Genomic DNA, 25464 nt, shown 5'->3' on the forward strand with positions numbered 1-25464 from the left:
CCACCCCCCACCCTGTCTTCACAGCATATTCCTAAAGACACTGTGTAACTATACTAAATATATTTATTTGCTTTACAAATTTGTTCTTCTAGTACGGTTTCATCATATGAATTTTGATTATGCTTTCTTATACACATGGAACTTCAAAACTTAGTTTACATGTCTTTCTTTATTTTGAAAGTGTATACAAGTAATTAGATTTTAAGTTCTTCCTATACACAATGCCCACAACCATGAATAATAGGCATTTAAAATAAAGGACAGACACTTAAGTGTTATTTACACATGTATTAATTAATTATTCAGATTATTTTTTAAAACATTTTGAAACCAGTCTTGTTGGAAATGCTGGAACTAGACATAAACTCAGAAGGCACTGGACTCCCAAGATGGGAGTCATATTGAACATTTCAAGCACATCCGTGGCTATGACCCTAGGTTAAGTTTAAACAGCTAATAATGAGAGAGACAGGTTTATATAGTTCTGTATATAAGAATTTTACTTCAGTATTGCTTGTAATGGTGAAAGAATTAGGAGCAGCCTAAATGTCAAGAGGAGAGTAGTTAAAAAGTTAGATCCACAGAACAGAATACTTAGTAAAAACAAAAAACAAACAAACACCAAACGATAAGAAAATTATATCCTCACTTTACTAACAAAGAACTATATCCACAACATACTGAATGTATCATTGAGTTCTGCAAGTTTTTATGGTATGAAACTCTTTCTGTGGCATTTTATATGTGACGTTATCTGTACCACAATGTTACTCATTCTTTCTGGGTGGTAGGATTTCAAGGATTATTCTTTTTCCCCTTTTTGTATTTGTATATTGTTAAATTTGGTGTATTTGTTTCTAGGTCCCCTATCACGCACCTCTTACTAAATTGGGACCGTGTACAGTTTTGCCTTCTGCTTTAAAAAATATATTTTACTAAGTAAATGAACATTACCTCACACTATTAAATATTCTTATTATGCTTATCTTCCAAACTGCAGACTATTCTCTTATATGAAAGGACCATCATATATTTTTTAATGATTCCTCTAGTGTTGAGACAGTTATGTTGTTTCAAGTTATTTTCTTCTTATAAATGTCATGGTGAACATCTGATTATTTCCTTATGAAAAACCAAGAAGGGCTAAACAGATGAACTTTTTAAAAGGTAAGTAGAGGCATAATAATTCATTTTCTATATTAGAACTATTTTGAAAATCCTCCCTAATAAACAGTTTTATTGCCCTGTAGAAACTGAGAGCATTTACATTTAAGAGAAAGTAACACTTACCAAAAAGAGACAAAAACCACCAGTTTTACACAGAGAAATTTGCCAACAGGTTGGATTGGACTCAGTTCTTCCTTCAGTACTTTATAAAATAGGAGCAGACAATACATGGCAAACTAGAAACAAAATTAACAACAGTTAAACTTCTTCAATAAGAATAACTAAATATGGTAACAGAAATAATATAAACCAGAGAGACCTGGTACAGAATAATGTTTTAGGCAAAATTTTCTAGGCTTTCTATTCTATTATTTTTATTATTATTTTTTAAAGATTTTTATTTATTTATTTATTTGACAGAGAAAGAAGAGAAGCAGGGGGAGAGGGAGAAGCAGGCTCCCTCTAAGCAGGAAGCCAGACATGGGACTCGATCCCAGGACCCCGAGAACATGACCTGAGCCGAAGGCAGATCCTTAACCGACTGAGCCACCCAGGCACCTCTATTCTGTTACTTTTAGATTAATAATGAGCTTGCAGAGTTTACTGTGGATGAAAATATAGGATATGAAATTTCTCAGAAGAGATGTATAATGTCTTCCCTGAAAATGGTTTTCAGTATTCACTTATGGGGGGCCATAAAGAAAACAATGAACAAATGACTGTCATGAATGGAAGAAAAGGCCCTCATTCAGCCCAAACAAAAATATATCTATCTGCTTATTAGACAACACAGTAAGTACTATTTGAATAAAATTATGACCATGAAATATGAAAGTAAGGAATCAGGGAAACAATTTTTTCTTGAGAGCATTATGTTAATCCAGCTCAATTTACTTTTTTAAAATAAGTGTTCAAGACTTAACTTATTTTTAGAAATCAGTTTTAACAACCTAGTGTGTTGTACATAGAAATAAACATTTCCCTAAAAGTTTAGTTTTTTCCATTTAAATTATATAAAATGTTCATTTAAAATATTTTAGAATTTGAAAGCAATTAAGAAAAATACAAAGTCGTCCATAATCCCATTATCTAACCGTTCCCTTCTATACAGAAGGTGCTTTTTAACAGGTATCATCAACTAAATATAAAATTTTGTTGCCCGACTTTTACCCCACTTAAAGTGTGTTACTTTTTCATATGTTTCCTGAGGATTATTATTTTTTAAAAGATTTTATTTGAGAGAGAGAGCACGTGAGAGCATACAGGGTGAGGGGCAGAGGGAGAGGGAGGGAGAAAGAGAATTTTAAGCTGACTCCCCACTGAGTGCTCAATCCCACGACCCTGATGTCACAACCTGAGCTGAAACCAAGAGTCGGACACTTAACTGACTGTGCCACCTAGGCATCCTCATAAGGATTATTTTTTAATAAGTGCTTAATATTTTGGCCAGTGGAAGAACCATAGTACATTTAAACGCCCCTATCACTGGGCTTTGCAAGGTTTCCAGACTTTTGCTATTACAAATGATAGGCTGTATACACAAAAATATTCAAACCAAAAATACAACCATTTTTTGAAGCTACATTCCCAGAAATGGAATTACCGGTTCCAAAGAATATGAACATATGCAAAAGCTTTGAATGCACAGGCATATAATTATTATAAACATCAAATATCACATATGCATGCCACTGCACCTACTATTTTGTTGAAAACATTAACTGAAGATTTTAAGTAAAGTGCATGTTCTTAGGCCGAAAGGATCAGACATTTATTTATTTGAGAGACAGCACAAAGGGTGGGGGAGGGGAAGGACAGAGGGAGAGAGAGAAGCAAGCCCCCCACTAAGCAGAGAACCCAACGCAGGGGTGGATCCTATGAGCTGAAGGCAGACGCTTAACTGACTGAGCCACCCAGGAACCCCAGTTATTTTTTAGAGCATTTCAGTTTCTAGAACATCATTTTTTTTTAAACTTGGCATTCGCAATTTTCCTTTATTCCAAATATTTGAGAGAATTTTATTCTCCCATTTTTATTCAAACCTGGTACTGGGGCGCCTGGGTGGCTCAGTTGGTTAAGCGTCTGCCTTCAGCTCAGGTCATAATCCCAGTGTCCTGGGATCAAGCCCTTACATCAGGCTTCCTGCTCAGTGGAGATCCGGCTTCTCCCTCTCCTGCTGCTGCTCCCCCTGCCTGTGCGTGCATGCTCTCTCTCTCTCTCAAATAAATAAAAACTTAAAAAAAAAAAAAACAAACCCAAAACCTGGTACTATCATATACCAATTAGACATTTTTTTTTTTTTTTAGATACAGACATTGTCTCTTATTGAGTATGCCTCGTTTATGTGTTTTTTAAGGAGAGCATTGTCCTTTTATTTATGATATCCACACAACTATGTAATGACTACCAGGACCAAATGAACAAACAAGAACAACCAGGTCAAGGTAAAAGTCACCAGATAATTTACAAAGATACTATATGTATGTATAAAGACATGCTAAAGTTTCTTCAAGTTCTTTCCTATAAATTGAACTTCAAAATTAAAAAATAACGAAGTTTTCCCCAAAGAAACCTCAAAGAAAATTTAGAGTCATAGATACTAATTTAATACAATTAAAATTAATACTTACCAATTGTGACATGTTGTTTATTATAACCAAGTAAGTCCAAGCATTTGAAAAGCTAAAGTTCCCTTCATCATATATACCAAGCAGCTCACAGATTCTTAAAAATGGTAAAAATGAGATTTATGGTTAACTAAATCAAAATATATTTTAAAACACAGCGCTGACAGCAATACTTAAATTTAGAAGTTAGTTATTTAAAAGACCCTATAGATAATCACTTGATTTTTGGTCACAGAGATGGTTTAAAATTAAAACATTTTTCTAGTAATGCTACAATATGATTATTCCCCCAACTTAAATCCAAAATAAGACACATACATTGAATCAGAAGAAGTAATTACTAGATTAAAAAAAAATATGTTGCCTAATTTTGAAAAGCCTGATTGTTACAGGCATATAATGCAATCTATAAATACAACTATAATTTTTCCCCCAAACTATCTTGGGAAGTAAATTTTATGAACACCCAGATCTAAGAATTAACTTATATGATTCCAACCCCTCCCCCAGTTTCCTTTAAACTGACAAATAAAGCATACCTTCAAAATAAATTAGCTTTAATTCTAAGGTAAATGTTACTAAAGAATTGCTAGCTCAAAGGTAGAATAAAGAATGCTCCTTTCACCTTTCTTCCCATTCTTCTCTGAATATGTGCAATATTAATTATGATTCCCAGATAAAACACGCAACCTACTCACTTTATCTGATATTCTTAAATTTTTACGGAGTAGTTTTACCAGATAGCTTAATGATATACCATTTTACCTCATCTCCTAAGCCTCGACAGAATTCTTACAAAAGAAAAATATGATTCATCCTTGGAATACGGTACTCATGTTCTAAGTTAACGATATAGAAAATAATCCATATAGAAAATAAAACCATATACAGAACCTAAGGTAGCATACTTTAACTTGATATAACATATGTTTTTGTAAAGCTGTGTGAACATTAATATTAGGGGGAAAAAACATTTTTAAAATGTTTTCCAGAAAGCTGTAGGGAATGTTATTTAGAAGAATTCTGTGGTGATTCTTTACTTATAAATGGTCACCTTATTTTAACATAGTAGGATTTCTATATACTATGTTTTTTGTTTTTGTTTTTTTTACAACAGACTATATCCTAAACCGGTAAATTAATGCTCTTTGTATGTCTATTCAGTTCTAACTGAAGTCAGAGCACAAGGATTTTAAAAAACGATAACATAAATTCTTTGTACTTACAAAGCAACAATGGTGGTGAATGGTCTGACCACAGTATACTGCAATACACCCAGTTTGCACCTGAACAGCAATACTCTGCCAAAGGAAAAAAAAAAAACCTTAGCATTTCAACTACTCCTTTAAATAATACATATTTCCTCCAAAGCCCCCCGAATTAAAATCATTTTCACAAATGATGCCATATTTATATTTAATTCTTTTAATCATTCTAGATGGCAACTGGGGAAGAATGTGGATGGTAGCAAACACTGTTTACTTATTTATTTATTTTTAAAAGATTTTATTTATTTATGTGACAGAGACATACAGCCAGTGAGAGAGAGAACACAAGCAGGGGGAGTGGGAGAGGAAGAAGCAGGCTCCCAGCAGAGGAGCCTGATGTGGGGCTCGATCCCAGAACGCCGGGATCACACCCTGAGCTGAAGGCAGATGCTTAATGACTGCCCCACCCAGGAGCCCCAAGCAAACACTGTTTAAATGCTGTTTTTAAAATTACTTGATAGCTACATCTTCTGAAAGATTTCCCTTTCTGTGTTCAGTCTCCAATTCTTGATTACTACAGCACAGAAAGAACAAAAGTGTGTCCCTGTATGTTTCTGGAACAAAGACTGAGTAACAAATGAACTGTGTGCATGTATATGTGAAAGCGTATTCACATAAGGTTCAATTTCAAGTTTGGAATTTAAATATCATTCCAGAGAGTATCACTGATTAGATATAATGAAAGGACAAAGATCCTGCATAAACAATTTTTATCCTATTGCTGGGCTCACTCAACATAGGTGAAAATTCACAAGGAGTAACAAAAACAAAACATAAAGTCCCAAAAACAAAAAAGGCTCTCTACCTGACAACCTTGTGCTAACCTTCTTAAAAGACCAAGTTGCTCTGAGAACAAATGCTTTATTTAGCACTACTATCAGGAGAACTGATTATCAATGTTATGTATTATGAATCCCCTAATTTTAAGAATTACATCTAGGGGTGCCTGGGTGGCTCAATTGGTTAAGTGGCTGACTCTTGATTTTGGCTCAGGTCATGATCTCAGGGTCCTGGGATGGCACGCCTTATCAGGCTCTGGAGTCAGCAGGGAGTGTGCTTGAGGATTCTCCCTCTCCCTCTGTGCCTCTTCTCGCTTGCTCTCTCCCTCAAATGAAGAAATAACTCTTTAAAAAAAAGAATTCCATCTAAACTGAGAAGACTGAGAATCGGCATACAAGCCTTGAGGTGTTAATAGGACTGAATAAAGAAACTGTTGGGGTTCTGTGCGCTGAGAGCCTTCTCCCTGTTGAGGTGGTTCACTCCCACTTATAGCTAAGTGTGCCCCCTGTGGGGGCCTAAGGGGTGCACTTGGGCTTGTTCCAAGACCTCTTGAGAATGCCTTGGCTATACTTGCTGTGCTTCCTGCCCCATACTCTTTATAAATGGAGTAAAATTAATTAGCAACCTTTGAAAGCTGTAGACAATGAACTGGAAGATGTATTTGAAGAAATTGCCCAGAATGTAGCAAAGGCTGAGACAAAGAAACAAATGTGAAAGAGAGTTATAACCAAAGAACTGAACAGAATCAGAAGATCTAATATATTTTCATAGTTACAGAAGACAGTGGACAAAAGGCAAAATCAGAAGAGATTATGGCTAGGACGTTTCAGGACTGATGAAAGATATGAATCTATAGGTTGAGACACCCTGTAAATCAAGCAGGACTAAAACAGAAACAAAACCACCTAAATATTTCATAGTCAATCTGCAAAACATCAAAGATGGGGTCTATAATGGAATAACAAATTGACAGGAAAAGCTTAACAGTAATAACTGAAGCCAGAATTAAGTAAAATCTTCAAAATGCTTGGAGAAAATTCCTGTAAACACAGAATTACATCCAGCAAAATTGTCTTTCAAGAATGAGGGCAAAATAAAGATAGTTTTGGATAAGTATATCTGAGAAAATTTGCCACTGATAGACTGACATTAAAGGGAACTTTTAGGGGCCAGACTTTAGAAAGAAGGAAAGGATTCCAGAGAGGGCTGAAATGCAATGACTGTGGAGCAAGTAAACTGGCTTTTTTTTTTTTTTTTAAGATTTTATTTATTTATTTGTCGGAGAGGGAGAGAGAGAGAGAGAGCGCAAGCAGGGGGAGCGGTAGGCAGAGGGAGAAGCAGGCTCCCTGCTGTGCAAGGAACCCGTTACAGGACTCGATCCCAGGACCCTGGAATCATGAGGTGGGCCAAAAGCAGACACTTAATCAAATGAGTCATCCAGGTGTTCCAGCAAATAAATTGTTAATATTTGTAGTTAAATCTACAAAAAAATCTATCTGAAAAAATGTCTAATTTTTAAGATAGATTTTTAAGTAGCCAGCAGTAAATTTTAGACTCTTAGTATTCATGAAAACACCAAAAACTGTAACTTTCAAACCAGTAGTAAAAACTGGAATAAGAAAAAAAAAAATAGAGTAAGAAAATGAAAACAGCAACAATAACAAAGTAATTAACTACCAATGGAATCTCAAGTAGCACCTGCAATCAAACAGATGGATACAGCTGCAGTAAAATACATATTTTCATTAATATGTAAAATAGTCAAAGATTATACCCCATTTTGCCACTATATGAGCTGTGAAAAAGCTTTTGGTTTTCAAGATTTTTTAAAAAGTATTTTATAATCACAAACCTATAATATACTAATACTTGTTACACGTGGGTGTTATAAAACAGATTTTTCTTTTTATTTTTTTTTAAAGATTTTATTTATTTATTCGACACAGATAGAGACAGCCAGCGAGAGGGAACACAAGCAGGGGGAGTGGGAGAGGAAGAAGCAGGCTCATAGCGGAGGAGCCTGATGTGGGGCTCGATCCCGTAATGCCGGGGATCACGCCCTGAGCCGAAGGCAGGCGCTTAACCGCTGTGCCACCCAGGCGCCCCAAAACAGATTTTTCTTTTTACATTTGTTTGTATTCCTCTAATATTTGGAAAACTTTAAAATGATTTATTAAAATCTTTATTAAAATGTGGATTCCTGAACTGGATCCAAGAACAGAAAAAGGACATTAGTGGAAGAACTTGGGAAATCTGAAGAATCTGCACTTAAAAGTCTTATACCAATGTTATTTTTTTTTAAATGTATTTATTTTAGAGAGAGAGTGCCTGTGCAAGTGGGGGGAGGGGCAAAGGGAAAGGAAGAGAATCTCAAGCAGACTGAGCGTGGAGCCCAAGCCAGGGCTTAATCTCACGACCCTGAGATCATGACCTAAGCTGAAATCAAGAGTCTGATGCTTCACTGACAGACACTCAAGCACCCCACCAATGTTATTTCTTAATTTTGACAAATGTACCACTATTACATAAGGTGTTAAATATTAGGGGAAGCTGGGTGAAGGGTGTATTAGAATCTGTCTTGTCTTTGCAAGTAGCCAAAATCAACAGAAATACAGAAAAGTTGAATAACACGTAAGACTGACTCCATGGACATAAATATAACATTCTCTTCAAGCATACAGGGAATCTTTATAAAAACTGATCAGGTACTAAAGGACACTAAACAAATCTTAACCAATTCCAAAGACTGTCTCAGAGTATATTCCCTGACTGCAATGAAAAGAAATAAAATCTACCCCCAACTCCAAAGTGTTTGGAAATTTAAAAAATATTCCAGAATAACTCCACTAAAGAAAAAAATCCCAACAGGAATTTAAAAACATTACATGGAATGATAATGAAAAAATAAAATGCAAAACCTGGGATTTCTGTGGTGATGGGATAGTAACTAGACTTACTGTGGTCAACATTTTGCAATACATATAAATATTGAAGAATTATATTGTACAACTGAAATTAATATAGTGTATGTCAATTACATTTCAGTAAAAAAAAAAAAACCATAAACTGGGATTCAGTGAATGTAAAACTTGAAGGGAAATGTATAGTTTTCAATGCAGTATTAAAAAAGAAGAAAGGGGGTGGCTGGCTGGCTCAGTCCGGAAGACCATGTGACTTGATCTCAGGGTTAAGTTCAAGCCCCACATTAGGTGAAGATTACTTAAAAAAATATTTTTTTTAATCTTTTTAAAAAAAGAAAGAAGACAGGCTGTGTAAATTAGTGAGCTAAGACTCTAACAAGTTAGGAAAAGATAGTAAACCAAAAGAAATGGGAAAAAGGAAGTAAAATAGGGCAGAAATTAATGATAGAGAAAAACAATATATTACACAGAGAATCAACAAAGCGAAAAATCAGTTCTTTTTAAAAGAATTTTTATTATTTTTATTAAAGATTTTATTTGAGAGAGGGAGCGAGCAGACTGAGACAGCACAAGTGGGGAAAGGGGCAGGGGGAGAAGCAGACTCCCTGCTGAGCAGGGAACCTGATGTAGGGCTCAATCCCAAGACCCTGAGATCATGACCTGAGCCGAAGGCAGATGCTTAACTGACTGAGCCACCCGGTGCCCCCAAAAATCAGTTCTTGAAAGGACTAATAAAAACAGGCAAACTTCTAACAAGATTGTTCAAGGGAAAAAAAAAAAGATACTAATGGCATTAGAAATAGAAAAGGAGTCGTAACAACAGATCCAGAAGGGAATGAGAAGATATAAATATTGTATGCCCATAAAGATTTATTTATTTGAGAGAGTGTGTGTATGGCGTGTGCATGAGCAGGGGTGGGGGGAGCAGGGAGGAAGACAGAATCCCAAGCAGACTCCCTGCTAAGCTTGGAGCCCAACTTGGGGCTCCATCTCAGGACCCTGAGATCATGACCTTAGCCGAAATCGAGCAGGACGCTTACTTGACTGAGCCACCCAGGTGCCCCTGCCTATACATTTTAAAACTTTGTTTATTCTGCCTAATTCCTAAAAATTACATTTAAAAAAAAATGATTTCAGAAACAACAGGAAGCCTAAATAGTTCTATACCTGTCCTTCCACAAAGTCCAGGTCTAATCTTTCATGTTATAGTTACAACTCTTTCTGTGATAATGCCTATTCAGGGAGTGTGACTTGGATATGAAAATCAGACAGGAATAATGTAAAAAAGGAAAATTATAATCTAATCTTACTCATAAACATAGATGTAAAAATTCTGAACAAAATATTAGCAAACCAAATCTTGTGATGGAGAAAAGCAGATGATACATCTTTTTTTTTTAAGATTATTTATTTATTTATTTATTTGACAGAGAGAGACAGTGAGAGAGGGAACACAAGCAAGGGGAGTGCGAGAGGGAGAAGCAGGCTTCCCGCCAAGTTGGGAGCCCACTGTGAAAAAGCTTTTGGTTTTCAAGATTTTTTAAAAAGTATTTTATAATCACAAACCTATAATATATTAATATTTGTTAAATGTGGGTGTTATAAAACAGATTTTTCTGTTTACATTTGTTCGTATTCCTCTAATATTTGGAAAACTTTAAAATTATGGATCATGACCTGAGCTCAAGGCAGACGCTTAACGGCTGAGCCACCCAGGCGCCCCCAGATGATACATCTTAATCAATTTGAATTTATCCTCGAAATGCAGGGGGATTTAACATTAGAAAAGCTATTAATATAATTCACTAAATTAACAGGCTAAAGGCAAAAACCAAACATCTCAATAGATACAGAAAAAGCATTTGATGAAATTTAATCATCTACTCGTGATTAAAAATTCAAACAAGCTAGGAGTAAGAGAGCTCATTTAACTTGATAAAGGATGCCTACAAAACACCTTTAGAAAAATGAAATTCAACTACATTTTATAAGAATTCCCTTTAAAATCAGGAATAATGCAATAATATCTAGAGATACTCACCAGCACAGTGAGAACAAAGAGAAATGTATATAATAACCTGGAAAGCAAAGAGATCCTTCACTTGAATAGGACTGTCTTCACAGAGAACTTACAGAGATCTACAGACTAAGAAAACGTAACAGGACTTTTGGATGTAAGACCAATATGGCAAAACCAATTGCCTTTCTACACACTGAAAGCAATTAAAATGATTTTTAAAATATATGTCATTTATAATAGCAATAAAATACATTTATAAAATCAATAAAGATACACAAGACTTTTTTTGAGAAAAATGTACTTTACTGAAAGGTAAATGAAGAGCTAAATAAGCAGAAAGCTAGACCATATTCACAGGTAAGACTCAAAAAATCATAAAGATGTCAGTTAAGTAAAGATTGAGTTCCATTACAATAAAAAAATCCCAACAGGTTTTTCAAGCAACTTGACAAACTGTTTCTAAAGTTTATATGTAAGAGCAAAGATCCAAAAATAGCCCACATAATAGGGTCAGGGCACTTGCCCCTCACTTCAAAGCTTATTAATAACCTGTAGTAGTTAATGTATGGAATTGGTCCAGTAATAGAAAAGTTAACCAATAAAACAGAAAAAGAAAAACCAAACCCAAAACAAAAAGCCACAAACAGACCCATGCGTGCTGAAACTTCACATGTGACAGAGATGGCAAAATCAGGGAGGTAGAAGGGAAAGAATTAGCTAGGACAATTAGCTAATGGCATAAAATGAAGTTGCATTCCTACCTCACACAACATATACACAAAACATCAAATGTTTATACATCTTAATGAGAAAATTTTGAAATCTTTAGAAGAAAAGTACAGGACAATGTTTTTATAATCCTGTAATTGGAATAATTTTTTGAACAAGACACAAAAAGTACTGACTATAAAATAAGATAAATTCAACTGTATTAAAATCAAATTCAAAACTTCCATTTATCAAAAGATTTAATAAAGGTGACAAAGCATACCAAAAACTGGAAAAGATATTTTCAATACACACTAAACAAAGAATTAGTATCTAAATCTATAAAGATCCCTTAAAAAGCCATGACACAGAAACCCATTAAAAAATGAGAAATAGAAACAAACATTCCTCAGGAAAGATAACACAAATGGTTAATAAACATATAAAAAGTTGCTCAACCTCATTACTAATCAGGGAAATCCAAACTGACCACAGCAATATACCACTTTATATCCTCTTGACAGGCAAACATAAAGAAGTCTGGGTAATTCCGAATGTAGGGGAGGCTATAGTTCAATTAGAAGTGTCTTATACCATCGGTGGGAAAGGAATATGGTACTGCACTTCAGAAAACAATTTACCACTAACAAAGCTGAACAAAACCGAAAGACCTAACATGCCACTACAAGATATTTACCCTAGAGCAATTTTTTTCAAACTGTCAAATTTAACTTGGTAGTCCGTGACCTGAATTTTAAAAACAAGAGAAAAGAAGGAAATATATAATAAGGATTAGTACCATTTCATGGAAACATTTGTTTCACTAGTATACTAAACTAGTAGACAAACTGTTTCCTCTCCGTTTCCTCTCCTCTCGTGAACATAGACAAAACTTAAGGTTTATTGAAAGAAAAACTCATTGTGCTTAGTTTTTTTAATCAATTAACAACTGCAAACTGGCCATGGTATTTACATCTTATAACCAAAGCACTATACTGAATTATCCTAAACAGCAATAGCCTGATTAAGTATCAGATTTGTAATACCAGTTACCTACTAGAGGAAGACTGGTAACCTACAATGTATTTATACACGAGAGGCATTTTATTATTACTAAAACCATACTTCCAAAATGCATAACTTTGGTAAAAATGTTTTTTCAAAGGAAAGAATACCTCAGTTATAACTATGGATGCATTGCTGACATTATTCTGGCAGCAGCTGTCAGAATTCAAGAGTCTCAGGAAAAAATGAAACCAACACAAAGAGATTTAACAATAATAAATATAATGGTGTAGTTAGGAACAAATCAATTGCACAAGCATAGAATACGGGGATTTTGATCAGTAGCATCATTTGAAAAAGGTTTGGGGTTTTAGTGGACCACTAGCTAACTGTGATGAGCCATTCTGAAGATACAGCTAGAGTGCCTCATTTTAGGTTCTATAGTATTAGGAGAAGAGTCCTAATCAAAGCCAAGCCATCATCATCATTATATTTACTGGAACACTGAAATCTCTTCCATCCTTCTCCACTTGCAATTAAGTCTACAAAGAGCACAGTAATCTCTGAAAATGAAATTTGGGCACTAGTCCTCTATTCAACATCCTATAATGGCTTTTCATTTGACAAAGACTCTCTCCTGACCAAATTTTAGACAGGACTCCTCTGAGTTGTCTTTTCAACTAGGCATCATTCTTAGGCCCTGTCCTTGGACTAAGTCAGACTAAGCAAGAATACTGCTAAGTCATCTGCCTACCCTTGATACCTGATTACCCTTGATATTTGATAAGCTCCTCATCTCCCAGTCTTGATGTGTAAGTGCTTGGTCTGCCCTTAGGAAGGATTCTATTACGCCATTTAGAGAGAATCCCCCTCCCCTTGACGTCTCCTCTTAGTAATTTTCCGTCCAGTGATCACCTCAATCTGCTCATTAGCTACAAATCTGTCGATATTGTATTTGTTGCTGAGACAATATCTCCTCCCCATCCCCAACTTACAATAGTTTTCCCTTACTATTCCTCTTTCATAGTCTCCTGTTCCTTTTCCTTCATAGTATTTCCTGATAAAAGTAACCCTGTATTTGTGCCTTCATTTAATTCCAAACGTCTGAACCAAAATGTAGGTTCCATGAGTTCTACATCTGTTATATGCACTAGGATATATCCATATACTGGCACACACTCAGTGCTCAATACATATCAAGTGTGTTAATAAACATATTAAGAGCTTATTATTTAAAAAGCTAGGTAGCTCCCTGTCATTGCAAGTGTGTAGAGACATTTTCAGTCCCAATGTTGTACAAATGGTTCTATGTTGCATGGTAGGCAACACAGGTATCCCTAGGTTGTATATCTACACTGATTACTATAACTCCAAATCATTCCAGTTATCTTGACTTGCAACTTTCATCTTATTCCCCATTACCAGTGATCAAGTCCTATGAGTTCTTCAGTTGCAGTCTCTTTCCTTTCTATTCCAATTTCATCCCTCTTTTCAGCTTATCTCACAAACGGACTACGATAATAACCTCCAAATTTATTTCCCCATCTCTGGAATCTGCCTCCCCCTAATGCATTCTGTATAGTATTGCATCTTTCTGAAATGGTATCTTCAAACGTTTCCTTGCTGAAAAATACCCAATGGCTCATTCATATAAAAAATGCAATCTTAGCTTCAACTGAAATTTTCAGTCTTTATTTTCCTTTACTGTCCTCTATGGATATATAATAAGGCCGACAGCCCATTATATAACACTATTTCTCCTATTTCATATCATACGCTGTTTCCCCACCCAGACTATCTTCTCCCTGGATCTTAAACCTGATCTTGTCATTAACTAGCTATGTAATCTTGAGTAAGTTAATCTCTGTAGATCCTGGGTCTTGATAGTAAAAGGATGTTGATTAAATGATTTATAAAGTTTTTTCCCTGCAAGTTTTCTATTTAGGATAAATAATGTATAAGAGAGTACTCTGTATGTGTAGATTATAAAAATGTGTTTTCTTACTCTTTAAACTTGACTGTGAACTACTTCAGGGTAGGAACTCTTCTTAAACTTTCTGTCCTGCTCATAGCATTTAACATACTGCTTTGCAGACAACTGACTGATACTTAAAAATTCTTTCTAAATACATAAAAAGATTAAAACCAAACATACTTACTCTCCCATAGTCCATGGTGGACAGCAACATAAAGGAGGGAAATGTTTCTGCTGATCTTTGGCTTCAAGGATTAATACCAGATTTGGATACCGGTTAGTTAGATAATTGGTAAGGAATCCCATAAAGTTGTAAATGACATACGCTTCATAACATTCTCTGCAGGTATCCACATATATTGCAATGCTGGGATACTTCAAAGCTATCCACTATGAAAAAACATAGATGTTAAAAATAGTTGCAGCTAAGATAAAACGAATTGCCATTCCAATTCATGGTAATCACAATTTTTAAACTTGAGATGTTTTGTCACATATTTACATCAAACTTTCTAAAATTTATGACAGCTACCAGATAATTTTTGAAATGAATTTTTAAAATCAATAAACATTATGGATACTGGTAAAAACATTCATGCTGGGGTATAAGTAGTGAATATGAAGAAAGAAGCTAAATTACTTTGTTATTGGGTTCTTAAACATAATCTGAAATTTTTCTTGAAATCATAGAAAATGCAATTAAAGACATTTCCTTTATATTTAAACAAATCAAAGCAGTCATCTGTGACAACTGCATGTTAGAATCCATCGGGGAAGGGTTTTTTCCCTCCCAAATAAAAGATTTAATAAACAAAAAGGATGATAATTTTAAATATTACATTCTTTAAAGGACTAAGAACTAGTACTTGAAAATTTTAAAAGATTAAGCAAAGAAAATAGCTATAGGTTTTTAAAAATTTAAAACACCCGTCATACGTCATCTTTTTATTAACATTAAAAACAAGTGAATCTATTCACTTTTCTTATTAATATGACTCCTTATTGCCAAATAATAAACTTTCATAACCTTAGCACTCTGTAAATATAGTTGTATCATCAAGCAAGTTCTTACCTAATGAGATAAAATGAAACATACTTACACTATCTAAACTGTATATGGGTACCATCCAAAGAATCCTAGTTGGAAAGCAAAACATAAATTAAAAACATTTTATATCATATTTACGAAATAAGTGAACATAACATTAGAAGAATTAAAATTTATTAAGATTTACCTTATTATTGGTTTCTGTAGTTCCGGTTGTGTATAATGTACTAAATGTTGCAATATCACCCAGAGTGATATAGGTATAGTTAATAGCAAAAAGATTCCAGCAATAAACCAAGCCTTGGTGTGTATTCCAACCTTAAAAAAAAATGAACATATTAAAATAAATCCTGATATTAAAACTAAAAAGCTACACAAAATATTTTTATTTCTTAAATTTATATTTATTTGATTTTTAAGGAGGCCCAATATTTTCCAAATATCTAGCGGCTATTTTTTTTTCTTTTTCAAAAAATAGCCTACTTTTGCTTTTGCAGAGGGAGAGGGAGAATTTTTCCTTATGGGGCTGAGCATTTTTCTTTTTGAGGCCTTTTGTAATAGCACTGTATACCTTAAGAATATTAACATCTCATTTCTCCTCAGCTTGTTGTCTGTTATATTTGATTATTATTGTGTTCGGGGATGTATAGAAGTTTTTAAATTTTCCCCAAGTCAAGTCTAAAAATCTTCTTTTTTTCATTTTCATTTTTTTTTTTTTTGAGAGAGAGAGAACACATGCGTGTGCGGGGGGGGGTGCGGGGGGGGAGAGAGAATCACAGGCAGGCTCCATGACCAGGGCAGAGCCCAACACAGAGCTTGATCTCCTGACCCTGAGATTAGGACCTGAGCTGAAACTAAGAATCAGACACTTAACCAACTGAGCCACCTAGGTGCCTGCAAAAATCTTTTATGGTCTACTCCTTTGCTTTTATGTCTGGAGAGTTAAAATCCTACCTACATTTTCTGTGAACTTTACTGTTACCCAACATATTAACAGAACATGTTCTGAGTGTTGCCCAATACTTTGCTAAGTGTTTTACATGCATTATGTCTTTTAACCCTCCCACTTGATAAGTACTGCCACAACTACTGTCCAAGCAAACTGTGTTAATACATGCTACTCCTCTCATATACAATATCAACTCAGGATATTACATTTTAAAAAGCTCTGATTTCTTCTTTTTGGTCAGTATCTGATCAATATTTTATCCTCTAAAACTCAATTTCTAAAAATACACTTTGAACGACTCATCTTTTTTTTTTTTTTTAAGATTTTATTTATTTGACAGAGACAGAGCATGAGCGAGAGGGAGGAGCAGTGGGAAGAGGGAGGAGCAGACTCCATGCTGAGCAGGGAGCCTGATGCAGGGCTGGATCCCAAGGACCCTGGGATCATGACCTGAGCTGAAGGCAGACGCTTAGCCAACTGAGCCACCCAGGCACCCCTCAACTAACTCATCTTAAGGCAGAGTTGAAGTAATTCACTCACTTCCTGGAAAACAACAACAAAATTTCTGTTCTATCTGTGGGGCCCTACAGAATGAATTTTATATTAATTTATGAATTCACTCTTCAAGGCAGGAGTACAAGTTAATGCTAACTTTTTAAAGGAAAAAAGTGGGCATTTAATTTTGGTACTTTTGAGGTTTGAACAGTTAATTAAAAGAGCTGAAGTCCACAACTTCTAGCTTTACTGTTTTGAACAAGATATTTTTTTTTTCAACAGGGGTATAAAAAACAAAAGTATAGAGAACAAATGTATTTTTACAACAAAGAACTTCTACACTAAACAGTATGGAAAACCTGAAAAGCAAATACAGTTAGCCCTTGAATAATTTGTGAGTTAGCACCCCCAACTCCTGCACAGTTGAAAATCTGTTTATAATTTTTGCCTCCCCAAAAACTACTAATAGCCTACTGTTGACCATAAGCCTTACCAATTACATAAATAGTCCTTTAACACATATTTGTACGTTACATGTATTATATACTGTTTTCTTACAATAAAGCAAGTAAGCTGGAGAAAAGAAAATGCTATTAAAAATCATAAGAGAAAATACATTTACAGTACTACACTGGATCTATCAACAAATATCTGTGTATAAGTGGACCTGCAGTAGTTCACACTCATGCTGTTCAAGGGTCAACAACACAGGAAGTCCTGCTGAATGCTGGAGATTAATCAAAACAGTAAGTGGAAAGCAAGTATATGGAGGTGAAGATTCTAAAAGGAATGTCTGAGCAATCATTTTCCAGGGATTTTTGCTTGGCTCAATTTCATTTAAAATTGAGTACAGGTGGTCCCAGACTTACCTGGTTCAACTTGCAATTTCTTGACTTTACAATGGTGCAAAAGTGATATGCATTCAGTAGAAACTGTACTTCGATTTTGATCCTGTCCTGAGTTTTTCGCTGTATGGTATGATACTTTTCCCCTGATGTGTGGGCAGGGGCAGGGAGCTTTAGCTCCCAGTTAGCCATGGGATCACGAGGGTAAACAATCTGTACACTCACAACTTCCTCTACGTGTGATGGGGTTATACCCTGAAACATCCATAAACCCATCATGGTTGAAATGCCCTAAGCTGAAACTGCATTTAATGCACTTAGCCCGCCAAACATTATAGCTTAGCCTCGCCTACCTTAAACATGCTCGGAACCCTTATATTAGCCTACAGTTGGGCAAAATAATCTAACACACAGCCTACCTTATAATAAAGTGTTCAGGATCTCGTATCTCAAGTAATTTAATGAACACTATACTGAAAGTGAAAAACAGAATGGCTATATGGGTTTAAATGTATCGGTTGTTTACCCTGATGACTGCCTGACTGACTGAAAGCTACAGCTTGCTGCCAGGGCCCAGCATCATGAGAAGAACATTATACTACATAGCACTAACCCAGGAAAAGATCAATATTCAGAATATGAAGTATGGTCTCTACTGAATGTATACTGCTTTCATACCATTGTAAAGTCAAAAAATCATAAGTCAAACCATCATAGTTGAGGACCTTCTGTACCCACACAGCCATTCTGTTTCTTACTTTCAGTACAGTATCCAGTAAATTACATGAGATACTCAATACTTTATTACAAAATAGGCTGGATTACATGATTTTGCCCAACTGTAAGCTAATGTAAATGTTCTGAGCATATTTAACGTGGCTAGGCTAAGCTATGATGTTTGGCTGGTTAAGTGCATTAAATGCACTTTTACAGACAATGTTTTCCACTTATGATGGGTTTATCAGGACATAACCCCATTGTAAGTCAAGGAAGAGCTGTATTCATTTTAATGATGACCTAAAATAATGACAGCAGGATATCGTAGATCATCTCTCTTATAAGGCGATAATTAAGAACAGTACTATCAAGTAATATTAATGCCCACATTTGTTTTTAGAATTGCCTTAGTGCCAACTTGGTGGTAGACTTAAGAAAAAAACGATGTGCTTGTGACTAATAAAGGTCAAGCATCCTCAATGTGCTATAAAAAAGGAAGTTACTTCCAAATGATCATAAAACAAGTGACTAGAGAACTGAGTCATTTCAGTAGAGTGAAGCCAAATTAAATAAAAAAAAATCTTACATCACAGAGTCAGTACCATTTTTACATTGCAGGTGGTAGTTTCAGAAACATATCATCTGTCCACATTAATGCCATTAATTTGAATCATTGGTTTTATAGTTGTTCTGACTTTTGAGCTACCTAAAAAAGCTATATGCATTAGAAATTTTATCTGTTTTGTGTGCGCAGCACATATATTTAAGAAATATAATAAAATAAGTAAATGTCAGGTATCTGTAGAAATACAATTATTACCTGTACTTTAATTTACATTTATTTCTAAATAAATTATTCACACTTGAGACACACTGATATGAGGATATCAGTAACATTATTAGACTTATCCGCCATAAGCAGGGTTGTTTTGATTCACAAAACAAGGAGCAGATAAGTAGCATAGATTTTTTTTTTTCCTAAGGTAACTTGAAGAAAGTAGAGAGGAAAGAAAAAAACCATTAAGGACAAACATCCAGGAATGAGTTAAGTGAACCTAAGCCAAATGCTTTCAGAGCAGAGAGGAGAGTGCTCTCTGGGTCCAATCCTCAAGATAAGACAGAAGCACTTACATAAAGGGTAGCTCCTTAGGGGTAGGGTAAAATGACTGCGGAGTAGTGTGCCAGTATGTGTGCATTTAACTGACTGGACTTCCATTATACATGCTCAGCCAAGCAAGAGACAGAAGCAGTTTATGTAGAGCAGATGGTTATCTTGCTATCCAATAAATAAGTATATGCCCCACCATGGGCATGGGATGGGCTCTATGAACTTCTTGTTTTCTACAATCTCAGTTCCCACTGACTTCTCACAATGTAAGCGCAGGGATTCTAGTGTTTAAAAGACAAATGTTTTTCATGCTCAAGCAGGTGTATGTGACTCTGCCTTAGGTGTTCAACTGAGAACCTAATTCCAACTAAGATGTTATTCCACAAGAAAAAGAATTGCTGCTCCAAAGCAACAGTGAAATTTTAAAAACAACAGTGATAATTACGGCTTACTGAACACTACTAAGTGGCAGGCCCCATGTTAAGCATTTTAGGTACATAAATGCATTTAGTGAATAATGATGAAGAGAATGATATATTGCATATAACGCACTTAGCACAATGTCATGTTAGCCACTATCTCTGTTTCAGTTTTCACATCTACACAATGAGGACAATCCCATGTTCAAGGGTTTTAAGAAGATTAAATTATACGTACATCTTGGGGACATGCTCTAGTTACTGTATGTAACCTTAAAAACAAAACATAACGAGAGAAAAAAAAAACCTTCTCTAACCCACACTTCTATCTACAATGCCATTCATTTCTCTGACCCATTTGAGTCAAAATACTCAAAACAAAAACAAACAAAAAACTTGTCTTCATATCCTGATACCACTTCTTTGCCCCACATTCATTCTTCCAACAGCTCCCTCTAGTTTCCAGCCCTTTCATCTCCACTGAAACCATTACCAGGATCACTAATGACCCTCCTATCTTATGAAAACCAACAGACATCTCAGTAGCACTGGACACTGTTCACTATTTAGTTCCTGAAACACTCTCCTGTTCTGGCCTCCATCACCACTCTTTTTGGCATTCCGTTTCCTCAATGGCTGACGCTTCTTTTTTGTTAAGTTCCTGTTCCTCTAGCAGATTTCTAAATGTTGGTGCCAGGTCCTCAGTCTTTATAATCTCATTCATCCTGATGGCTTTATTTTTTTTTCCAAAGATTTTATTTATTTATTTGACAGAGAGAGAGAGCGCAAGCGCACAAGCAGGGGAAGTGGGAAAGGAAGCCTGACTCGGGGCTGTACCCCAGGACTCCTGGATCATGACCTGAGTCCAAGGCAGGCACTTAACTGACTGAGCCATCCAGGCGCCAACCACCACCTCTGTTCTGACAACTCTCATATTAGTATCTGCAGCTCAAACCTTTCTGAGCTCTAGACTTGCCTATTCAACTGCGTATCTGGGATGCCCATCTCATGGTCTCTCACACACCTCAAACTAAATGTCCAAAGCAGAGCTCAATTTCTGTCAAACCTGTCCCAATCAATTTTCCACCTCACTAATTGGCATCACCATTTACCCTGTTGTTCAAGATAAAAACCTCAGTCATTCTTGATTTGTTTTTCTCTCATTGCCTCTCCTCCCCAACCCAACCTCCTGTCAAAAGTCTTGTTTCTTCACTGCCAATGATACTTAAAATTCAGTTTTCCATCTCTATTTCTGCTATCCTGATTTGGGCCATAAGTCACTGTAACTCATGCACCGATGACCTCTTAACTACCATAAAGAGCTTTCCAACGTCCCTTTACTTCCACTTAATTTTCCATAGCTGGTTGTGGTCTTTCGAAGATGCCCACTTGTTCATTTCTTAGATCTTTTTTAGTTTCTTCCACAACATTTTGTACAATTTTATTTTATTGATTTGGGTTTGGGGTTTTTTTTGTTTTTGGTTTTGTTTTTTTGGTTGTACTGGTCTCCACCACTAAGTTCCATGCAGGTGGGTGCCAGGTTTTTAGCTCTCACCATATAGAACACAAGCCTGATTTATCACTGGGATGAAGGAAAGCTTGCAATTTTTAAACAGGGTAGCTGGGTGACATTTGAATAAAAGACCTGAAGGACGTAAGGGAATAAGAATACCATCTGGGGTAAGAGCATACCACGAAGGGGGAACATTTAATGCAAAGGCTCTAAGGAGGTCGCCTACCCCACATGTTTGAGCAAAGTCACTGTGGTTGAAGCCCAGAATTGGGGAAAGTCAGACGTGGATGAGACAGCGGTGGTGTCAGATTATGTTGGGCCATAACAGCCATAGTTAGGAATATCGGCTTTCAATCTGGGACACTGAGTGATTGGAAAATTTAGAGAAGAGGCACATAATGTAACTTAAGTTTTAATTAGATACTTTGGCTGGTGAATTGAGAATAGTCCAGACAAGACATGAAGAGAATTTGGTTCAGGGTGTTTGCAGTAGAGATGACAGATTAAATTTTCCTTAAAAGCTGGCACTTAAAAACTACAGTTAACAACTAAGAGAAATCTTGAACTAGGTTGATATTATACATAGTAGCCTTAAAAGGAGTTACTATACCACACTCCAAAAAAATACTCCCAAGTAAAAGATACCCATTTGTATTAAGATGTCTATATTTGAATTCTGGTAGGCAAATTATGAGAATAACCTAAACATCTAACAAATGGGGAATATCTAATGTAGTGGAATATTATATTAACATTAAAAATAACTACATAGGTTATGCCAATATGGGAAAGTCAACAAAATATAATTTAGTGAACATACAGAAAACAAATATATATTAAACTGCATTTTGTTTAATTATGTAAGAACCATTTCAATAAAAAGCCTAAAATAGCCACCACGGTCTTGCCATTGCTCTTGTAAAACAGGTGTTGCTAAATAAAAGTACTTTCTGGTATTTATTGACTTAGAATTTAAAATTCATTATACAATTTTTATAAAGTACCCATCTAAGTTGAGTATTTACCTTGGGGTTTTCCAGTTTGTAGTACTTTACTGATGTCACAATAAGAATATGACATCAAAAATTATACAAGGGACTTTTTGCAAAATCTTTGTGAGTTAAGAGCTAATTCGTAAGTAAAAACAGACTACAAAGTTAAACCAACTAGAATCCTTTAATTCAGGAAGCTTGTTAAATGCTAATAAAATTCAATACGTAGTTTTCAGGTAGTTTATTTGATCTAGTTAAGTCCAATGTCTGAACAGATCAGATTTCAGGAATTACCTTACTTTCTGGGAACTGATGAATACTTGCAAGAGTGCTCTTCTAAGCAGCAACTTAATATATTCTAACTATTTTCTCGACCTGGTCTACCTTCCACCTGCAGCATGCTTTGAAAAACCGTGAACAAAACCAGACAGGTTTATCAACTACGACTGGGGTCATTTACATATTTTCAGGATATCAACTCTGGGGCATCTGGGGTAAAAAATGGGCAACCTTAGATGGACAGGACGGTAGAAGAAAGGGTAGAGGCCGATGGTGAAGGACCCTCTTACCTCCAGCTTCTGTAATTCCCACACGCACAGAGGAACCGCAACCACTATGGACACCAGGTAGATGACCACCGCTAAAGGTCGAATCCACTGTCTCCAGTTCCTCCAGGTACAAGTGCAAGGCATGTTTCCGCATAAATCAGCTCCAAGTAGCAAGGAAAAAGAGCTCGATGGAGACTGTAATGGGGAGCCCTGTTCTTTGGCTGTTTTGTCAACTCGCATACTACAGAGAAACAGCTGTTGGGCGACTTTACCAGCAGCTCGAGCCGCCTCCTCGGCCCGCGCTGTGCTTTCTGCTGCTGCTACCGCAACTGCGGCCGCTCAGGGTGCTATCGGGGAGTAGTGCGGGCAGCATCCTTTCTTCCCTGCCCCACATCTACCCAATTCTTCCGCGGTGGAATCCCCGGGCGGAGCCGCTGCCCTCACCTGGGTATCGCCCAGAGCTCCGCCTGCACCATGGCCTCGAGGACAGCGGCGCCGACCAAGACCGACTTCTAAACACCCTGCACACAGTTCGGTTCTGCCCCGCAGCTGCCTGCCCACTTGCTCCTTTCTTGGGCCGTCGAGCTTCCTCCCTCCCGCGCCTGCAGGCGTCTCTCGGCCCTATTCTGCTGGCAGATAAGAGGCGAGAACTCAAAACCGCCGGCCCCAGGATTTCCTCACTCACTCCCACGGGACATTCCCCACAGCGGAACCCAAGGCCAACCGAGGACTTCCGCTTCCGCCCCCGCTGTTTGAGGGTGCTGATTCGTCGATAGCGCCAAACTGGGCCCACCCCATCCGCCTCACTTTACACTCTCTGATTGGTCATTTTCAGGGGGCGGGGCTGTGGAGAGGCTTTGCGAGCTGAGAAGGTTGGGAAGAGAGGAGGTAGACCGGACTTGTTGGAATTGGTAGTGGGTTCTGGATGTCCCATGAGCAGGGTTCTGAAAGCTGTTAAGAATTGTTTGAAAAGACTTAAGGAATACCTACTACATTCTTCTGCTCACTGTATTCCAGCATTAAGAAAGCCTGGGTAAGACCTTAGAACTGAGTCTTTAATCTGCACAAAGATCTCCGGTTCTCTCTGGGAGTGGATAGGGGAGCCAGACGGAATAAGTCAGTGAAGAATGGGAAACGTCCTCTTCGTTTTCTATCAGTTGTTAGAGTGTAGGGGAGGGCTACTTAGTTATTTCTGGATCCTGCAGAACACTCTAAAGGTAGCTTAATTTTAGAAGCAACTGCAAATAATGAATATCCTTTCCTCATTTAGAACTTGTGTTAGAAACTCTCATACCCTTAAGTTTCAAAAGGTTTTGACATCCCAACTGACAGACTTTTTATGTGCTTACAGGTCTTAGCTAAACCTATATAACAAATGGAAAATAAGATAAAGCCTTTCAAAACCAATAAAGCAAACAAATTTCTAACTTTTCAATTAGATATACAAAAATGTTCTATATTGTAATTCTCATTTTCTGAGGGGCAGGCATCGTACTAAATTCTTTACCTACATTATGTCAGTTGATCTGTACAAAAATCCAGAAAGGTAGGCAGTTTTCCATGTTACAGATGAGAAAACAGGTTCAAGTGGTGACATAATTTGCTTTTGCTCATTGAGCTAGTTAGTGGTAGAGCCAAATTCTACCCTTGGTCTCTTGACTCCAAAGGCACTACTAAGCAATTGACGCTTCAGCACCTGCTCCCTGAGAATTTCTGACTAATTTAATGACTATGTGGACAAGAAGACCTCAGTATTGAGTGCACCTAGCTTAGAATTCTCCCAGAGGCACTGAGGGAGTGTTATCTTCCCCAGTGTCATCTGTCCTAGCCGAAATCGGGAGCTGGATTTCTGCACCCATCTATCAAATTCTTAACATCTTCATTTTCCAACCTGGTCTCTTTTAATACAAACTGCTTTCTTAAAGGGAAATAGGCCTTTTGTTAGTTTTTCCTAAGGTAATCTACAAAATTAAAATAGTTGTTTATTTCCTGGTCATTAAATTAATACATATTCCATTGTTAAATTTCAGAAAATAGAAGAATAAAGAAAAGTAACCCTACTGTGCAACCAAGTATAACCACTACTTACTTTTTGGCACACAATATAGCTTCCTTGGATATACCGTACATGCATATTTTCTCTGTGCTTTCAGCCATAGTCATTGCCACCTTTAATAGTCTTCCTCATTCCTGCTCATGGGCAAACCTTTTCCAACCAATGTATGAAACCTTTTGTGATTTCTTCTACTGTATCCTTATAGCGTTCATGTTGTATTATAATTACCTATTTGTATGTCTTTTAGACCGAGTTCCTAGGAGCAAGCTAAAGTTCTAGAACTATTAGAATAAAGCAAGAGAT

At 36.4% G+C, this 25464-nt stretch overlaps 1 protein-coding gene across 1 annotated transcript in view; it reads right to left on the reverse strand.

The window, feature by feature from the left end:
* TMEM184C (transmembrane protein 184C) overlaps window positions 1-23839 on the reverse strand; it is a 25739-nt gene extending 1900 nt beyond the window's left edge. The window contains exons 1-7 of the mRNA XM_002916962.3: window positions 23127-23839; window positions 15707-15837; window positions 15572-15608; window positions 14656-14861; window positions 5021-5095; window positions 3798-3891; window positions 1291-1403 (exon numbers count right to left, since the gene is read on the reverse strand). Coding sequence (XP_002917008.1) covers window positions 1291-1403; window positions 3798-3891; window positions 5021-5095; window positions 14656-14861; window positions 15572-15608; window positions 15707-15837; window positions 23127-23345 — 875 coding nt within the window. The 5' untranslated portion in view covers window positions 23346-23839. The remainder of the gene's footprint in view (window positions 1-1290; window positions 1404-3797; window positions 3892-5020; window positions 5096-14655; window positions 14862-15571; window positions 15609-15706; window positions 15838-23126) is intronic.
* Window positions 23840-25464: the final 1625 nt, after the last annotated feature.

This window comes from Ailuropoda melanoleuca, chromosome 5, assembly GCF_002007445.2.
Source record: "Ailuropoda melanoleuca isolate Jingjing chromosome 5, ASM200744v2, whole genome shotgun sequence".
Lineage (NCBI taxonomy): Eukaryota > Metazoa > Chordata > Mammalia > Carnivora > Ursidae > Ailuropoda > Ailuropoda melanoleuca.